Source organism: Echinops telfairi, unplaced genomic scaffold (genome assembly GCF_000313985.2).
Source record: "Echinops telfairi isolate 266 unplaced genomic scaffold, ASM31398v2 ScPeMD7_31;HRSCAF=116, whole genome shotgun sequence".
NCBI classification, from domain to species: Eukaryota; Metazoa; Chordata; class Mammalia; order Afrosoricida; family Tenrecidae; genus Echinops; species Echinops telfairi.
The window spans coordinates 58,360,689-58,378,523 of NW_022103928.1; the positions used below are offsets into that span (position 1 = coordinate 58,360,689).

General features: G+C 37.4%; 1 protein-coding gene across 3 annotated transcripts in view; it reads right to left on the reverse strand.

Moving 5' to 3' along the window:
• WAC (WW domain containing adaptor with coiled-coil) overlaps nucleotides 1-17,835 on the reverse strand; it is an 83,265-nt gene that overhangs the window by 16,882 nt on the left and 48,548 nt on the right. For 2 of the 3 annotated variants that reach the window (XM_004702271.3, XM_045289801.1), the window contains 3 exons: nucleotides 14,028-14,143; nucleotides 13,343-13,455; nucleotides 8,974-9,282 (listed from right to left, as the gene is read on the reverse strand). In XM_004702271.3, the coding sequence (XP_004702328.1) occupies nucleotides 8,974-9,282; nucleotides 13,343-13,455; nucleotides 14,028-14,143 (538 nt within the window). The remainder of the gene's footprint in view (nucleotides 1-8,973; nucleotides 9,283-13,342; nucleotides 13,456-14,027; nucleotides 14,144-17,835) is intronic. The other variant, XM_004702273.4, reaches the window with a different exon arrangement.

Genomic DNA, 17,835 nt, shown 5'->3' on the forward strand with positions numbered 1-17,835 from the left:
GAGGAAATGTTTTGAGAATGATGAGGGCAATGAATGTACAAATGTGCTTCACACAATTTATGTATGTATGGATTGTGATGAGTTGTATGTGCCCCTAATAAAAAGATTAAAAAAAAAAAAAGATTGTACCTTCAGCCAGTATATTTACATAATGGTGGAATTAAAGACTACCATGGGTTTTATTTACAAGTCTCTTATTAATATCCTCCATGGTGGTTTTGTTAGTTCATCTTGTTTCTAAATACAGGTTGTTGTTAAGTGCCATCAAGGTGGTGCCAACCCACAGCAACCCTGTGCACAACAGAATAAAGCCCTGCCTGGTCCTGTGCCATCGCCACCATTGCTCCTATACTCGAACCCACTGTGAAAGCCACTGTGTCCATCCACCTTCCTCTCTCTTTTGCTGCCCCTCTATTTACCAAGCAGGATGTCCTTCTCCAGGCACTGGTCTCTCCTGACAACAAGCCCAAAGTACCATAGACACTCAAGTATAAGCCGACCTGAATATCAGCTGAAGCACCTAATTTTACAACAAAAACTGCATTTAAAATGTGCTCAACAATCCCGCATTCTGCGATGCTTACCTTCCTGACATGATCCCTGAAGACAAAGCGGGTGCATAAGCAAATGTGGTGAAGAAAGCTGATGGTGCCCGGCTATAAAGATACGTCTGGGGTCTTAAAAACTTGAAGATAAACAAGCAGCCATCTAGCTCAGAAGCAACAAAGTCCACATAGAAGTACACCAGCCTGTGTGATCACAAGGTGTCGATGTGATCAAGTATCAGGCATTTAAGACCCAAAATAGAACCATACCCAAGGGGAGGGGAAGGAGTGGGGGAGTGAAATGGAGTGGGGACAGGGCACCTGTCTGTAGACAATTGGATATCTCTTCACAGGGAAGAGATGAGCCAGTCAGGGTACAGTATAGCACCAATGAAATACACACAGCTTTCCTCTAGCTCTTTGGTGCTTTCTTCACCCCACCCACTATAACTTTAATTCTACCTTACAAATTGGATTAGACCGGAGCATGCATACTGCTACAGATAAGAGTCTACAACACAGGGAATCCAGGATAGATAAACCCCTCAGGGCCCACAACGAGAGCAGAGATACCAGGAGGATTTGGGGAAGGTAGGAGGAGAAAGGGGAAATTGATCACAAGGATCGATCTAGAACCCCCTCCCAAGGGGACAAATACGGAAAAGTGGGTGAGGGGGCGAAGGACGACGAGGTAAGATATGGAAAAAACGATCTATAACTTATCAAGGGTTTGTGAGGGATGGTGGGCGGGGATTGAGGGGTAAGAAATGGGGAACTGATATCAGGGGCTCAAGTGGAAGAGAATACTTTGAAAATGATGGCGGCATATGTGCTTGACACATTGGAGAAATGTATAGATAGTGATAAGATGTAAGAGCCCCCAATAAAAGTATTTTTTTAAGTGCTAAAAAACTCGGCTTATACACGAGTATATACGGTATGTAAGATGAAGTCGTGCCACCCTTGCCATATTGGCGGCATATGTGCTTGACACATTGGAGAAATGTATAGATAGTGATAAGATGTAAGAGCCCCCAATAAAAGTATTTTTTTAAGTGCTAAAAAACTCGGCTTATACACGAGTATATACGGTATGTAAGATGAAGTCGTGCCACCCTTGCCACCCTGGCTGTACTTCTTCCAAGCCAGAATTCTTTGTCCTTTTGATAGCCCCTCGTACTTTCAGTACAGCTTAGGGACATCGATGTAAGAATGCTAGTTTAGAGGGCCAAAAGAATCTCTACCATCCTGTTGATTCCAACTCACAGTAACCCTGTAGAGCAGGGTAGAAATAGCCCTGTGGTCTTCTTCATTTCATCATTAAATTAATACAAAAGGAAACTGTTTGAAATTTAAGGTTACTAGATGCTCCTCCTGTGTGTCCGTAGTGCCCTGACAGAGTTATCATTATTAGCTGGCATCCTCTAGAACAGTGGTTCTCAACCTTCAATGCTGTGACCCTTTGATACAGTTCATGTTGTGGTGACCCCAACCATAAAACTACTTCATAACTGTAATTTTGCTACTTATGATTTGTCCTGTAAATATCTGATATGCAGGATGTACTTTCACTGTCACAAACTGGACATAAGCATAGTGATTAATCTGAAAACCAGTATGTAATTATATATTGTCAAATACTTATTTCTTTGTCTTATAGCATGGTGTAGCATGGGTAACAGTCTTACTATAACAGCAGTAAACTATATTGCTACATTTTGTGACAGTATGCATAAAAAGCCATTGTCAGTGTGAAGGTTGAGATAGCTTCTTTCTCACCAGAACAGCCTATCTGCATGTAAGCAGATCTGCCTGGAGACGGACATAGGAGCGGCGTCTTGGTTCCTAAGACCTTCAGAAACAGGTGTTTTCTGATGGTCTTAGGTGACCCCTGTGAAAGGGTTGTTTGACCTCCACCCCCAAATGGGTCACAACCCCCAGGTTGAGAACGGCTATTCTAGAACATGGTTTACTTTCCAGCCCCCACCCCCCTACTCCAACACGAGCTCCTTCATGAGACAGATGTTGTGTTTATCTCTGGTAAGCCCTAGTTCAAAATGAGAATTGACACCAAGGTGGTGCCAACACATGCTTGACAGAATGACTGCAATATAGGTGGCACATGCATGTTTAAGAGCTCCCTTTTTAAAAAAAAAAAAAATCTCTGCTCAATTGTTAGATTGGTTTAAAACTGAAGATGCAAAGAAATAAACTGAAAATGCTGGGAACAAAGTCTTAGATCTCCACAAGTAACTCACAAAACAGACAGTAGGCTATTTTATGTTCTATTTAGAAAGCCAAATAACATATAGTCTTATAAAGTACAATTTAGGCTTATTTTAAATACCTTGTCAAATAAAAACCACTCAACCATGGCTAGAAAGTAAAAGATCACCAAGTGGTCCAAACCAAAAGCCAAGCCCATTTCCATCTAGTCCTGGCAACCCTATGGGAGAGAGCCCAACCACCACCTAGGATTCCCAAGAACAGACAGCTTCATCTTTCTCCCCTCAAAGTGACTAGCAACTAAGTTTGAACTGCCAGCCTTGTGGATGCAGTTAGCAGAGCAGCACTTAATTCATTAAACCATAAAGCAAACCATCAGTGTTAGTGCTTATTTATATATAAGCACACACACTTATTGTAACTTACATATACTAATAAGACAGTTGGATACTGAAAACAATTACCTATATACTCGAGTATATGCCGAGTTTTTCCAGCACATTTTTAATGCGGTTTTTGTGGTAAAATTAGGTGCCTTGACTGACATTTGGGTCGGCTTATACTCCAGTATATACGATAGTTAAGAGACGAGTATAAGGGAATACAGTAGTAAATAAAATGTAGTGTTGTGGGATGCAAAGCTCTTGAATTGCAATGGGCCTTTATGCTCCCCAGGTTTCTCATCTCATTTCTTTTGGGAAACCTCACTTTCTTTAAGCACTTTTTCCATAATCACTCTTAAGCAAAAAAGTGCTGTCTATACTAAAATACATACTTTTCCCACTTTGTTCTATAATCTTTTGAGGATACCTACTGATATTTCCTAAGCTATTTTAAACTTAAATGAACCAAGTTCATTTTCTCCATCTTCTCTATTTCTTTGATATAAGCCATAAGTATGCTGCCGTTGACATTAATTTAAATGATGTATGTTCACTTTCAAGAGGTAAAATTACTTTCCTTCCCTATAAATTATTAAGCTATGTTACCATATTTTACCAGTAGGGGGAGTAAGCTACCCAAAGATTTTACAGAACCTTACTAGAAATAACCTTTGGGGGTGGAATAGGGAGATGGGGGATATACAGCATGCCCAAGTCAAAATAAACTTTATAGGTTTCTACTTTAAGAGTAAAATGTTAACAATTACATTTCTTATCAAGTAGACATCAATATTCCACTACTTCAAGCACACAATTATGGTATTGGCATCTTATGACACAGATAGTACAGTGTTTGATACTTGATTTTTGTACTTATCTGAGAAAATCTTTATGCTAATGCTTTAATACTGTCTTGCCTCTTTAATTGCTGTGCAGTATTCCAAAGTACAGATGAATTCTCGTTTAACTATTTCCCTTTTGAAGAACATTTGATTTCCAATTTTGCATGACAAATACTACAAAGACAATCCATGTGTATGACATTACAGTTAATCTCGAAGATACATAAAATAGAATCTTCTCTTTTGAAATAAAAAGCCTATTTTAAAACTTTATTTTAAAGATTTCACTAAATTGATCCTCACACTTCTTCCCATCTGTGCACTGGTGGCACATTCCCATTTTTTACAAACACAAGGGTAAAACAATGATCTCCTTTTAATCTGCATTTGCAGTTTGTATTGACAATTAACTTCTTTCCTTTTTGTATCATTTGCTACTTTTGCTAACACATTGCCAAATCATATTGATATGTATGAATTCTGAATATAGTTCTAGAATTTTCCTAATAATTGTTCCTTTTGTTTTACTGTTGAAAATGTTCTTTATTACAGATAACATTTATCCACTTATACTCTATTATTCAAAATAGATTTTTAACTCTGAATATTTTTCATGAATATTTAGTTCTAAGACTTATTTTATAGCAAACACACTGTGATTGCAGGTGGCCTACACAATGACCTGCATAGGCTATAAAAGGATATTAACATAACACATGTAGAAAAACCTTAAGGTGTATCCAAATTTCAACTACAGTTACATCAAAATATACAAGGGAAGATTATTCCAAGTGACTGGAATAACCAAGCTCCCTGTGGCTTCTAACTACTGACCTTGCACTGAGCTGTCCCATGGGTGACCAGTAGGCCCGAGGCTCCTTTATGTCTCCATCAAGGATTAATTCTGTTCCTCCCCAACCCCTAAGACTATAGAACCAGAATGTTAACTGACCATTTAGACATGCTAAACCATGGGGGCTAGCGCTGCAAGTCACAGCTGTGGATACTTTTTGCTTTCAAACCCATTCTAATAAATTCTCACTGTATAAAATCAGCAAATTATTAGGAACTTGCTGATAAAGCTTATTAAACTCTTCCATCATTCATTAGGCAAAGCACAGAAAAGGGACCTGTTTCTCCTGACTATTTTGTCATTTCACAACAATGAAAGGGAAATGCTAGTGCTCACACAGAATGCTTCTTAGGGTATGTCACCTGAAAAAACGTCTTAAGATGTTTCATCAGCATTTCTCTATTCATCCGCAACACGTGTGTCAAGAAGGCTATCTTTCCACAGATTTATTCAAGATCTTAAAGTACTGTATATACTTGAGTACAAGCCGACCCGCACATCAGCCAAGGCACCTAATTTTAACGCAAAAACTGCATTAAAAGTGTGCTGAAAAACTCAGCTTATGCACGTGTATGTATGATAACTATACTAACCCTTGTTTCACCTAACACCAGAATTGTTCTCTGAAAACCCAACAGCTCACCGGCTCCTCCCCATTTCTGCCCTGTAGGCAACACTTTTCTTCTGAGGACAGACACACCGGAATGAACGGAACCGACATGAATCGACAACTTGATTCTATTAAATGTACAACACAGAGCCTTATTTTCCCTCAAAGCACATAGAAAAACAACAGCAAATAGCTAAGGTAAATCCTTAAATCCTTCCCCAATCCAACACACTCACCACCATTCTTTCAGTTAATTATCCATCCACAAGTACTTATTGTCTGTTAGAGATCAGCAGTTAGAGATACAGCAGTGGAATGCGGATAGACAGATGCTGTTTTTTTAAATCATTTAACATCAGTCTGCCCTTGATACAGGTTAGTTATATTACCACATAGCACTAATATGAACATGATTTGAATGGTTGACCCTTAATGTCATTTACTTAACTGTAAAGAAGTCACAAAAGACAAAACACTATCTTGATGAGAAAGGTAATTGAAATAGCATGGAAGCCATCTTTTGAAAAAAACAAAAAACAAAACTCAAATTAATTGAAATAAACTAGAGAATTGTTTGCAATATATTTATTGATATGAACTATCTTCAATTCACATGCAAGAAATACAAAGTTAGCATGCTTTTTTCCAATATAAACAGGCAGTTTTTAAGAGAATCAAGCACTTTGTAAGTTTAACACTATTACATATAAAATTGTGTGTGTATGCTTGATTACCCATTACAATTTGGAGAATTTAAGCTTGAATTGAGTAAGCAGGTGCATTGTTGTGGCAAGGAAAAAAAAAAAAAAATCAAGATAGCCACTGAGGACCTCTAAAAACCAGCCACCACAACACTCTGAGCTGACTACCCCCTTGTTGAGCTTTGAGGTCCTCCCCCAAACACTGGTTCTGTCTATAAAAATGTGTGTTTTTGTGTGGGCAGCATTCCCGTACACTTGCTGCAAAGATTCAGGAAGATGTTCGCTGGAGTTTTATTAAAGTTTGCCATTTAAAAAATAATTGGTACTATCCTCGACCTCAAAATTGTTTGGGGTTCTCCCTCAATCCCCACCCATGCCAAAGTACTTGTCTGTAGAAGCCATAACACTGATTGCAGAGCTATGTTTCAACGTGTTTTGTTTGAGCTAAATCTGTGCATGTGTGAACTGAAAATCTAGCAGTGGTACTTTATTTACCCACATGCATTCTAAGAACCCTAACAAGTTTGTAGCAGGTGAATTATAGAAGGTGAAAGAGTGGAGTGATTAGAAATCAAGCTAATAAAACAATATACCTACACTGTCAAGTACAAGTGTTTCCTAGGGCCTTAAAAAGTACAAATTTCATTTCTTGATAATGGGGAACTATTTAAAGTTTTCAAAGAAAGTGTTACAATTCATTCTAAATTTTATAATGAACCATAGACAGACTGGGGTTAAGGAAGGGCAATAGGTTATTTCAAAAGAGATGATCTTAGAATTGCCCTGAAGACACTGAGTTCGGTTGAAGCAGAAAGGATATAAACACAAACAATAAAGAGCCCAAGATTTGTAGGGGGTAGGCTGGAGAAGAAGGTTGATGGCCAAGACTGTTGAAGAATGAAAAAAAGCTGATTAGATTTTTAAGATGAAAGAACAATGGTTGAGCGGAGAGTGCTGCCATTACTAGAAACTTAAGGAGGACACACTTATTTAAAGACACAGTAAATACAAAGTTCATGAAAAGTAACTACAAGGATGGATGGATTGTGATGAGAATTGTACAAGCCCCCAATAAAATAATAATAATAAAAAAAAGTAACTACAAGGGCCTGAGCTAGACAAAGATTTGGGAGTTACTTATCCAGTCATGGTAACTGTTGACACTGGACTGACTGCCTGGGGACTTACTTTTCTAAGTAAGAAAACAAACTAAAAACAAAGGGTAAAAAAGGCCGGAGAGAGAAAATACTTAAGGCACAGGAATAAAGAAACTGAAGATGAATAATATCATAGTTAATGTGCTGCTACTAATCAAAAAGGCTTGGCAGTTGATATTCATGTGGAGGCAACTCTTTTCAAGAAGTGATTCACTTCCAGAAAAGCACCAAGACACTGAAATCCCTCAGGACCTTTTAAAGCAAACATGGTTGCCGTGAATCAGGTCAACTGCAAAAGAGTTTAGTAGAATAGAAACCAGGAAAGAATTTCATAAAAGAAAGGAAAAAATTATTTTTTTGGCAAAATAATGGCAAAATAAGGACTGTGGCACTAAAACAAGCAAGCAAACAAGACCGGGGTGGGGAGGTTAAAGCAAAATTTCCTCTGACCAAACATTCAAATAAAATTCTAAAATCTGAACCACCGCATCCGTTAAAAAGTAGTACAGTGTTATTTAAGTACTGTAATCACTGAGACTTCATCTCCAAAGATTTTTTTTTTTCGAAATTTAATTTTGCATTGAGGTAAATGTGATAGGAATGATACATAGATGTGAATTCTGGTACAAGCAATCTTTAAAGAACTACCAATTCAACTCTTTGATACATTATGCACTGTGATAAAAAGTATATGGCTTAGTTATATGTAAACAAAACTGCCACAGTACAAGGGAAATTCAGATCAGATGCATAAAAGGAGAGGCCGGCAGAAACAAAATAAATCCAATTATTTTTTACACCTCTATGAGTAAATTAAATCAATGTGAAATAGTGGGCCATTAAAGGTTTCAAGACTCAAGAATTATGAGGTCTGTGTAGCATCTCCTCAACCCCCGGGGCATTTAAAAGTTCCTCAGCACTTCCTTAAGGTCTTCATAGTCTACATGAGATAGCTGAACTGCTGCTTCAACTTCGTCACACATCACAGGAGGGCCGAGTTTGGGATTGTACGAAGCCTGTGCATTAATGCTTCATCTCATTATCTTGTTTGTACCGTGTCACTTCCCAAGTAGCAATTAAGTGTTACAATTTTTCTCTACTTTTTTGAACAAGGGCTATTAACACTGAGTTGATTAAGTACAATCTAGGTTTCAATATCTAACAGCTCCCCTTTCAAGCTTAAATTCTTATTCAGACAATAACATTCCTTAATCTTTTACTATATCTTAGTTTTCAAAGTCACAAGTTGAAACCAATAACTGCATGTCATGTAGAAATGACAGATTTTAAAGTGTCTATTCACTAGTGAAAATTTAAGACAATTTCTACACTAAGCCATCAAAACAATTAAAAGAACAGTAAATTATGCAAATACAAAAGGACAGTCACTTGACTTTGACAAGTTATTTAAACCACTGGTAACTGTTAGAAATTAAGCATTTGACTTCAATGTGTCAAAAGACAAAATAGTTCCAAGGCTCAATAATTATAAGTAAATGGAAAAGTTAAATATAGCTAACTTTAGGCCTAAAGATATACAGTAACATGCTAAAAGGCTTGCAAATTGTTATATTCCAAACTTATTTAAGCTAAAAATAATAATGTAATATAATCAGAAACTAGTTTAACGTGCAGCATCTAGTAATAATGGCATACCTTTTCTTTCTGTTTTCTGTGCAGGGACAGAAGATGTGGGTGTAGGCAGTTTTGATAAAGTAGATGCTCCATTAGCATCAAATGATTTCTTTGGCTGGTGATCAGACTGTAGCGTAAATGGACTAGAAGGAACAGTGCTTGGGGTAGCAGTTGGATGAACCACTGGTTTGATGGGGTGCTGTACTGGCGTAGAACTACTGTGAGTCTCTGCTCTTGGCAGTCTGTAGTCTCTGTCATTGTGTCTGCTTGTTTGAGACAAAATATTCTGTGGGAGCAAACTACTGGCATCACTGGAATGCTTGTCTTCCACTTTAGTTCACAGTTCGTAAAAAGAGATGTTGGAATGACGGAAGGGGGAAGAAAAAAGATTACGTTAGAATCCTGTCTGTAACAACAGCTAATGTAGCAACACACTTGTACTAAGATAGGTTTTTTTTATAAAACTGCAAGCCAAGTTAAGTGTCTGCAGTTTTACTATCATTTATAAATAATCAAATACTAGTTTTCACTCAATTATAGATATTAAAATATATCCAGATTTCACAGAGCTCGAAGATGGGCCACTCATTTTTTGGATTCTTGAAAATCACACCACAGCTCAAACAAAAATTTACGTTAATATTTGGAATTACATTTTATTCAAATTAGATTAGTTAGAAACATTTTAAAAACAGAAAAAGCAACTGATCCAGACTTTTAAATCTGAATCATAGGTTCTAATAAATTAGTGAATTACCCACGGTGGTTCAATTGCAAAGGAATATTAGCTACATTAAGCCTGACCCCCCCCACCCCACAGGATACTAGGCTGCTAATCGATGGAATCGAGAGTGATTTGTGCTAAGAACTAAAGGATCTCATTTGAGGAGGGTTGAATACTTTTTAAACAAAAAGACCTGTTTTACTTTTCAATTCGTATTTCCTAATAATACAATAATGTTTTGTAATGACAATATTGTTAGGGGAAAAAAAATCTGTTTGCTAGCATCAGTTATATTAAAAGCAGATCCTCTTCCAAATTAAAACCACATAAATATTTTAAGATCAGAGGTACTGAAAACAGCTTAAGCACTATGCTTCTGAAAGAGTACAAAGAAAGAAAATGTCAATTACACATGAACAAAATAATTACTTATCAAAAATCTCTTGCCTAAACCAAATAGTTCCATAGATGATTACATAATTTAAATAACCTTCAAATAAACACCTTCATATTCAAGCATGCTATGGTGAATACACTGTTGTTTTCATCAACGTCACTGGCTCCTCCAGGACTACCGAGCATGACGGCACAAATAAGGGTGCATGCTCAGACTAAGGTTCAGGTTTGAGATTGTCTGTACCCAACTACTACGTGCCTATGTTAAAACAAAGAATATTGGGGTGTTGCCAACAAATATCAGTACATGGGATCTTTTGATTTAGTAATGAATTGAAATAATAAAATGGAAGATGAATGCAAGAATGTAAAACGATTGAGCTATCGCAATACAACAAATACCTGTTAACACGATATAGTATCAATCAATAAGTCAAATTTGCAGGTACCTGTAACTTAAATTTTTTTTTATTCTAAGTTTTCGTCATGTAAAGAATGTCACTACACTTGAAACTTTCAGGAAATGATTTAACAAGAATAAAAATCCATGTCAAGTTCCCCCAGTCCTTCTGTCATTTGAAAACTAGGAACGTTCTATTTCCTTGACAAAGTTTCTTTCTCATTCTATACAGCCATAGTGTAGATCAAGTAAATGCCTTCAGATGAAAATTAAAGGTACCGTGTCTAACAGTTAGGAAAAACCAGAATTACAAGAACTATACACATGGCTTTTAGATGAAACAACTTTCTATTACTCACAATTCTAGAAAGAAGACAGGTTAAGAAAGCGGCTTTCAACTGGTGCTGATTTGCACCAGGTCCACAGGGAACATTTGATCATGTTTGAAGGCACTTTGGTCGTCACTATGGGGGAAAGGAAAGTGGCACGGCTGGCCTCTAAGGCAGAGGCAGAGACTGTTCAATAACCTCCCACAACAATTATCGGGTCCAAACTGTCAGGCCACAGTTGAGAAATACCAAGTTAAGGCTTCTCTAACCACAAAGTCTTCCCTCTCATAGGCACAGACTAGAGATGATAAAAATAATCAAGGGAGTACCATTTTAAATATCAAGTTATAGGTAACAACATCAATTGCTAAAATCATTACACTACACTGCAGAAAGAAATCCCACTAAAATCTGCTTTCAACCTCTTTATTTCTTCAGATGTAAAATCTTCCCAGTCCTGTCCCTAACTCCCACCCATATGCTTACGATCTGCCTTTACTGGAAGTTGAAAAGCAAGCTTTAAGCTTTGCGCTACATTAATGCCAATGTATCTAAGAGCTGAAAAAAAGAAAAAAAAAAACTGCCAACATTTTTGCATGGGCAAAGTTAAAACACTGATTTTTATTAGCATCACACCAAATTTAGCTCAGCTGACACATATTAACAATCATACATATACAAAGGCTTAGCTTATTCTCCAACATTCCTTAAAATATCTGACCTCTTCTCATTCCCCAATCCCCAAAGGATGGCATTTGACTACTTTCAATATAAACAAAACTACTGATTGATCACTTGGGCACCTAGGAATTTAATTTGAGAAAATCACCAGAAAAGTAGAGCAGAGGTATGAATCATGGCATTACTTGTAATATGAAAAAGTTGAAAACAGCCCCAGTATCTGTGGGTAGTTGTTTTTAAATGAGGGCACGTCCAAACCAGTCAACTGGACACAATAACACAGAAATATGTCCCTGAAACAGTACTGATCGAAAGTGCCGACTGGAAATAATACATCAAATATACACATAACTTTTATAAATGACATTTACATGAGGAAAAGTATATATCCAAAATATTCTTAAGTCGTGGGAATAAAAAATTTCCACTCTCCTCTAGTTTTGTTTTAAGAATGAATATGCCTTTAAAAGAAATCATGAAGGAAAATAATTTCATTTTTTAAAGAGAAAATGCAAACAGCTACAATGAAAACACACAGGGAGACTACTCTGACTTTCAGACAAAATTAACAGCTCTATTTCCCATTAAACTTCTACCTTATCTCTAATTCTCCCTTAATTTATTCTACCCAATGGAAGAACTGATTTAAAATGACTGATTATTTTGTAAAGAATAGAACAGACATATCTCTTTCTCTTCTTTCACAGCCATTAAGTGGGGACCCTAGACTCTAATCCAGTGTTACCCAATTCTAGGATCAAGCTAGCAGGACTCTAGGGCCCTCAACCAACCCCTGTACCCTCCAACTGAACAAAGGTACTGTTCATCTCCGCTTGCCACTCCTCGCTGCACCCAGTGTGTGGAGGACATGCACGAGCTGAGTCCCATTTCTTTACCTCCATAGATAAGCTTTGTTTCTCATTTTTAATTGTCAAAAGTTGCTTAAAATATTAACTAAAATAGGTATTAGAAACCAAGTCCACTGTCTCAAAATACTATCCTCCGTTTCATAACTCTAGTACTTTAAAGTCATTTTCTATTCTAATCATTATGTACAATTACACCAATGGTTTATAATACCCCAGAGTATTTTACAAACATTCAAACCATTTTTCAAATGATATATTTTTTAAAACATCAACATCCTTTACAATATGTATAAATATCACCCCTCGCTTTTTGTTGAGATGGAGAAGATTCATATTTGATTTTGATTCGGGGCTAAAGGAGTCACTAAGAATATAACTTTTTTGGGTAAATCTATAAATTTAGAGTATAATTTTAAAACAACGTATTGGTCACACTATCCCAAGTGGACAAAATATGGCTTTAAAAGAACATTAAAGTATATCTATGGTTAGAGTTTTGAGTTTAAGCTACCTACTTAGGAAGAATATCAGTACGTATTTGAAAAAATTTTAAAGAAATCTAGCAGTTCTTTAACAGGGTGAAATTTGTTTCCAAATCTAGGGTGGTAAAGTAGTTTCTGACTGATAACACAAAACACCAATAGGTCCTCTGAAGATTGACCTTGTCATGGTTAAATTCTGTGATCACACTGAGACCCAGGGAGTTTACAAGCCACAATTCAGGGGAGGCTTGCTTACAAAAGAAGCCAACCCAGTTCTTTTTCCATTACCATTGTGATTAGCACCTCACAGCCACTGTAGGTAGTGATGTATACTTAAAACAATTCCACTTTAACTTTCATGAAAGAAAATGTTGGAGATTAAAGAAGCCAGTTGGCTGTATTCTTTTCAGAGTTTACACATGTAGATCACTAAACTTGTATAAAGTGACTGAATCTTAGACTGAATCAAACAGTACATACTGTTTGAAAGGGAAAAAATGGATACTTACTTCCACTGGCAAACCCACTGGTTGCTGTTGCTTGCATCACCTCTCTTCTGTAATCCCTATCTTTTGGGAAGCTATTGACTGCCATCTTGTTTGCTTCTTTTTGTCTCTGTTCTCTAAAAATACAAAAAAAAACCCCAAAAGAACCCAGGTAAGCCCATAAGCATCATATCAAATACAAGTCTCCACATAACACTGCTGGCCAAATGCTTGATGAAATGGTTTTGGACAGAGGACTGGAAGATGGTCATAACATAGTTAAACTGACACAGGGAAGCGGGGAGTAGTAAACAGTCACTGATATTTCCAACTGACAGCAAAATTATGTTAATTATTGATACCACTATGCCTCCAACCAAAACACAGCAATATTCATTCCACTTAAAGAAAACATCCCACTATCCCATAAAAACTCCTAGGTGCTCTCTATTCAGGAGTATAAGGAGGATGCGTATGTCCTTATTAGCTATATATTTTTTTTACTTGCAGGGGCCATGATGAAAGTTACCTATCATTCCTAGATTTTTTTTTAAAAAAGAAAAATTACGGAAAGCAAATGGTATACTAACCAATGCAATGTAATAGGGGAGTGAGGAAAGTATAAAACTAGAATGTTTAGTGCCATAAGATATTAACCTACAGAATCAGTAATAAGAAATATTGTTTGATTTAGTTTAAGAACAAATACCTTTCAAGCCACTCTTTTGGTTTTTCCCACTGTGAAACTTCTGTTCGACAATTGTAGTAGTATTTTTTCCCAGAAGAACTAATGTGTTCAGACCAGTCATCTGCAGAATCATAAGGCTTAAAAATACAGTTTTAAAATTAGAAAATGTTCACACTACTTTACCTTGATATGAAATACCCAGAACATCAATGGTTTTCACGGGGAAAGGATATAATATATATTTTAGAAAACCTTACTCTAGAGGAAATGCTTCAAATATAACAATGGAAAAACCCCTACCAAAGTTCAAAACTAAAAAGATTAATAAATATGAGCTCATTAAACACAGGAAGGGAAATGTAAAACTAATGATGCCCTAATTTTGGAAAACATTAGAAAAGCTATTCATTATCACAGTTTTAATGGCTGAAATCCAGTCACATGGAGGGGAGCATCCTCAGACTTAGCTCTTATGCTATACCATGAAATCACATTGGAGCTAACACTAAACTCTTTAAGGCTAAACAGTAACCACATGTAGCATCTACAAAGAACCACCTGGCTGCTCACTAAAAAAGGCACAAAAGCAAAAATCTGTAATCTATGAAGAATTTTTATGTACCATTACTTCTCTTATACTTAAGAGCAAGTGTCTCAAAATCCAAGCAAGGAAACAATTTCACATTTCCTTAAAATGTTAACTGCATAATATGAAAAACAGCATATAACATAGATGAATATATTTGCTGCTTAATTAAACTTAAGACAATATATTATTGTTCTTGCATTTTTTCTCATCCAAAATACGAAGCAATGCTATACATTTATCTCACCTTCAAAAAACCTATGAGATAACTGAGTAACTAAAACCTTGCTTCACAGACCATGGACCGGGCACCACTGCTCATTTGCCCTTAACTGAAAACTGGTCTTTCAAAAATCCTCTTACAGGTAACTTATAGGAACTATAGAATTATAATAAAATTAGAAAAACCTGAAATGCCATTTTCATAGTACTGGTCTAAGAAAAGGGCCTGCACTGGCCCCTAGGGATTTTGGCAAAAAATCCCACATATTCCTATAGTTTGACTCTGAATATTTTTTAAAGATGTTTTGAGATTAAAATGTTACACTGTTCTTCTGGGTTCGCCATAGTGTAGTGACATCATAGGTTGTCTCTGGGTAATGAACATCGTTAGCTCCTAACTATGGGTGAGCTGGAATGGATGCTATGTCTTAGGACACTGTGTCAGTGGTTCAAATCTACTAGCCATTTCACAGAAGAAAGAGGATGTTCTCATTTACAACCTCAGAAACTCAAAACAGTTTTACTCTGTCCTAAAGGGGCTCCGTGAATGATAACCAACTTTGATTTAAAAGTAAGTGCAAGTAACCGTGAAGAGCTTGTAGCGAAGTAGTTGGTTCAATTGTTCAGTGGTGACAAATTTAATTTTGGACATTAAGGGACAAGATTTGTGGTAAATAGCACCCGAAAGACTTGATGTATTTTTAAGCTTGAGGAAAAAACCTGTTGACCCTTCGCAATTTTAGCAATTAGAAAACAAGTTGAGAGAACTTAAAAGAGCTATCAAAATATCCCAAAAGTATTCAGTGGTAGAGAAACGACTGAAACTGTAGTTCCCTGATATGCCCACCATTTTCACGCAATCAACCCCAATTCTGGAAATGCTCAAACAATTTTAAGTACTTGGGAGATGTATTCCACACTCTGCCATTATGTTCTTGGGCTTATGTCTCATCTCATGCCTCTGAACCTCTGAAAAGCAGCAGTGAGTGAATTTTCAATCCCAAGCTTCCAGACCATTACAACCACCAAGCTGCAGCAGAGACCCAACCACAGAAAGCCAAATTCAGAAAGTTCTTCGCACTGGATACTCCAATGCAAACAAACTGAGCATATCTAGACCCTATCTAGAAGATTGGTTTCTCTAGCAAGGGATTATATGGAAATCCTGCTTTGGCATCACAGTGAGGATGAGTTTCAGGTTAGCTGTCAGAAGACACTGAAGAGTGTCTAGACCAATGCGTTCCAAAGTGACGGTTGAGTTCCTGGGGAAGACAGAGAGCTGTTTCTATACATGCTGTTGCTGTTAGGTGTCAGAGTCACTTACGACTCATAATGACCCTGTGCACAACAACACAGTGAAACACGGCCCCAGTCGTTTGCCATCCTCACCAGTGTTCTTATGTTTGAGCCCACTGTTGTAGCCACTGTGCCAATCCACCTAAAGAAAGTTGCTAAGTAGGGGAGAAGGGGGACGTGCGAGAGGTGGTGGTGGAGGGGGGACAGACACCCATAGCACACAAAGTCATTACCTTTTTAGATAATATATAGCTCTAGAAAATAAATTGTTTAACAAAAATAAAATCTAAAATTAAGAATTAAACAGTGGCTTTGATGTGGTCACCATCATGTTTCTAAAACAGCAGTTTTCCAGTTGTGCAGGACCCTCTGGGGTACTCTGATAATCTTTCAGGGGGCACAAATGATCTAAATTAGTTTCATAATAATACTAAGATGACTTTGCGGTTTTCATTCTCATTCTATCAAAAGAAACAGAGGAATCACTCCAGAAGCTATAGGATGTAATGTTACAACTAAGTGAATGCTGAAGCTGGCATGAAATGGTAGGGATCCTCTATTAAGCACAGCATTAAGAAGATGTGCAACAGGAGCAAACGAGGAAGAAAAGAGAGGGTGGAAGACATCCTGGCCCACCAAGCTCCAAGGAAGATATCCTTGCTCAGAGCAGCAGCCAATGCAGACAGGACCATAGGGCCAGACCCACCACGAGACACAATGTCCCTCACTGACCTATAGCACTACGAAGGCTAACACTGGAGACACAGTGCGGAAACTGTGCCCGATCTGACTCCACCACATCGGGGAGAAAGGCTAAGGGAGTGCAAGAGAACAGCAAGGGGAGCAAACCAATGAAGTCCCCAGGGAACACCAAAAAATAGATTTTGGGGGCCAGGGCATGGCAGTCCATCAGACTTGACCAGAAAACACTCCTATAGATCAACAAACAGACCTGGAACTATTTACAGGCTTTTCTTTGCCATCATTATTGTTTTACTGTCTTGTTTTTTTAACTTATTATTGTCTCTGAATGTCTATCTAGATAAGATAAGCGGGATTAAAAATCCAGAGGTGAAAACGGGACCAACGGGACACACACACGCGAGCGAGCAGACAAGACAGGGGAAAGGAAGTGGGGGTGTCAACCAAACCAGAGACAAGGGAACAAGTGATACAAAATCGATGGCAAGGAGGGTGTAGGAGGCCTGGTAGGGCTAGATCAAGGGCAATGTAAGCAAGAGGAATTACTGAAACCTGACTGAATGTCGAACATGATAGTGGGGCAAGAGGAAAGTAAAAGGAAATAGAGAAAAGAACTAGGAGGCAGAGAACATTTATAGAGGTCTAAATACCAGCATGTACATATGTAAATATATTTATATATAACGATAGGGAAATAGATCTATGGACATATATTTATATATTAAGGTAGTAGATGAGCATCTACTCAAGTACTCCTTCAATGCAAGACCATTTTGTTCTAATAACCTGGCATTATGTGATGCTCACCATCCCGACATGATTGCTGAAGACAAAGCGGGTACCATAAGCAAATGTGGTGAAGAAGCTGATGATGCCTGGCTATCAAAGTATAATAGAGCCTGGGTTCTTAAAGGCTTGAAGATATACAAGCGGTCATCTAGCTGAGAAGCAAAAAAATCCACATAAAAGCACATCAGCCTTTGTGATCATGAAGTGTCAATGGGATCAGGTATCAGTCATTAA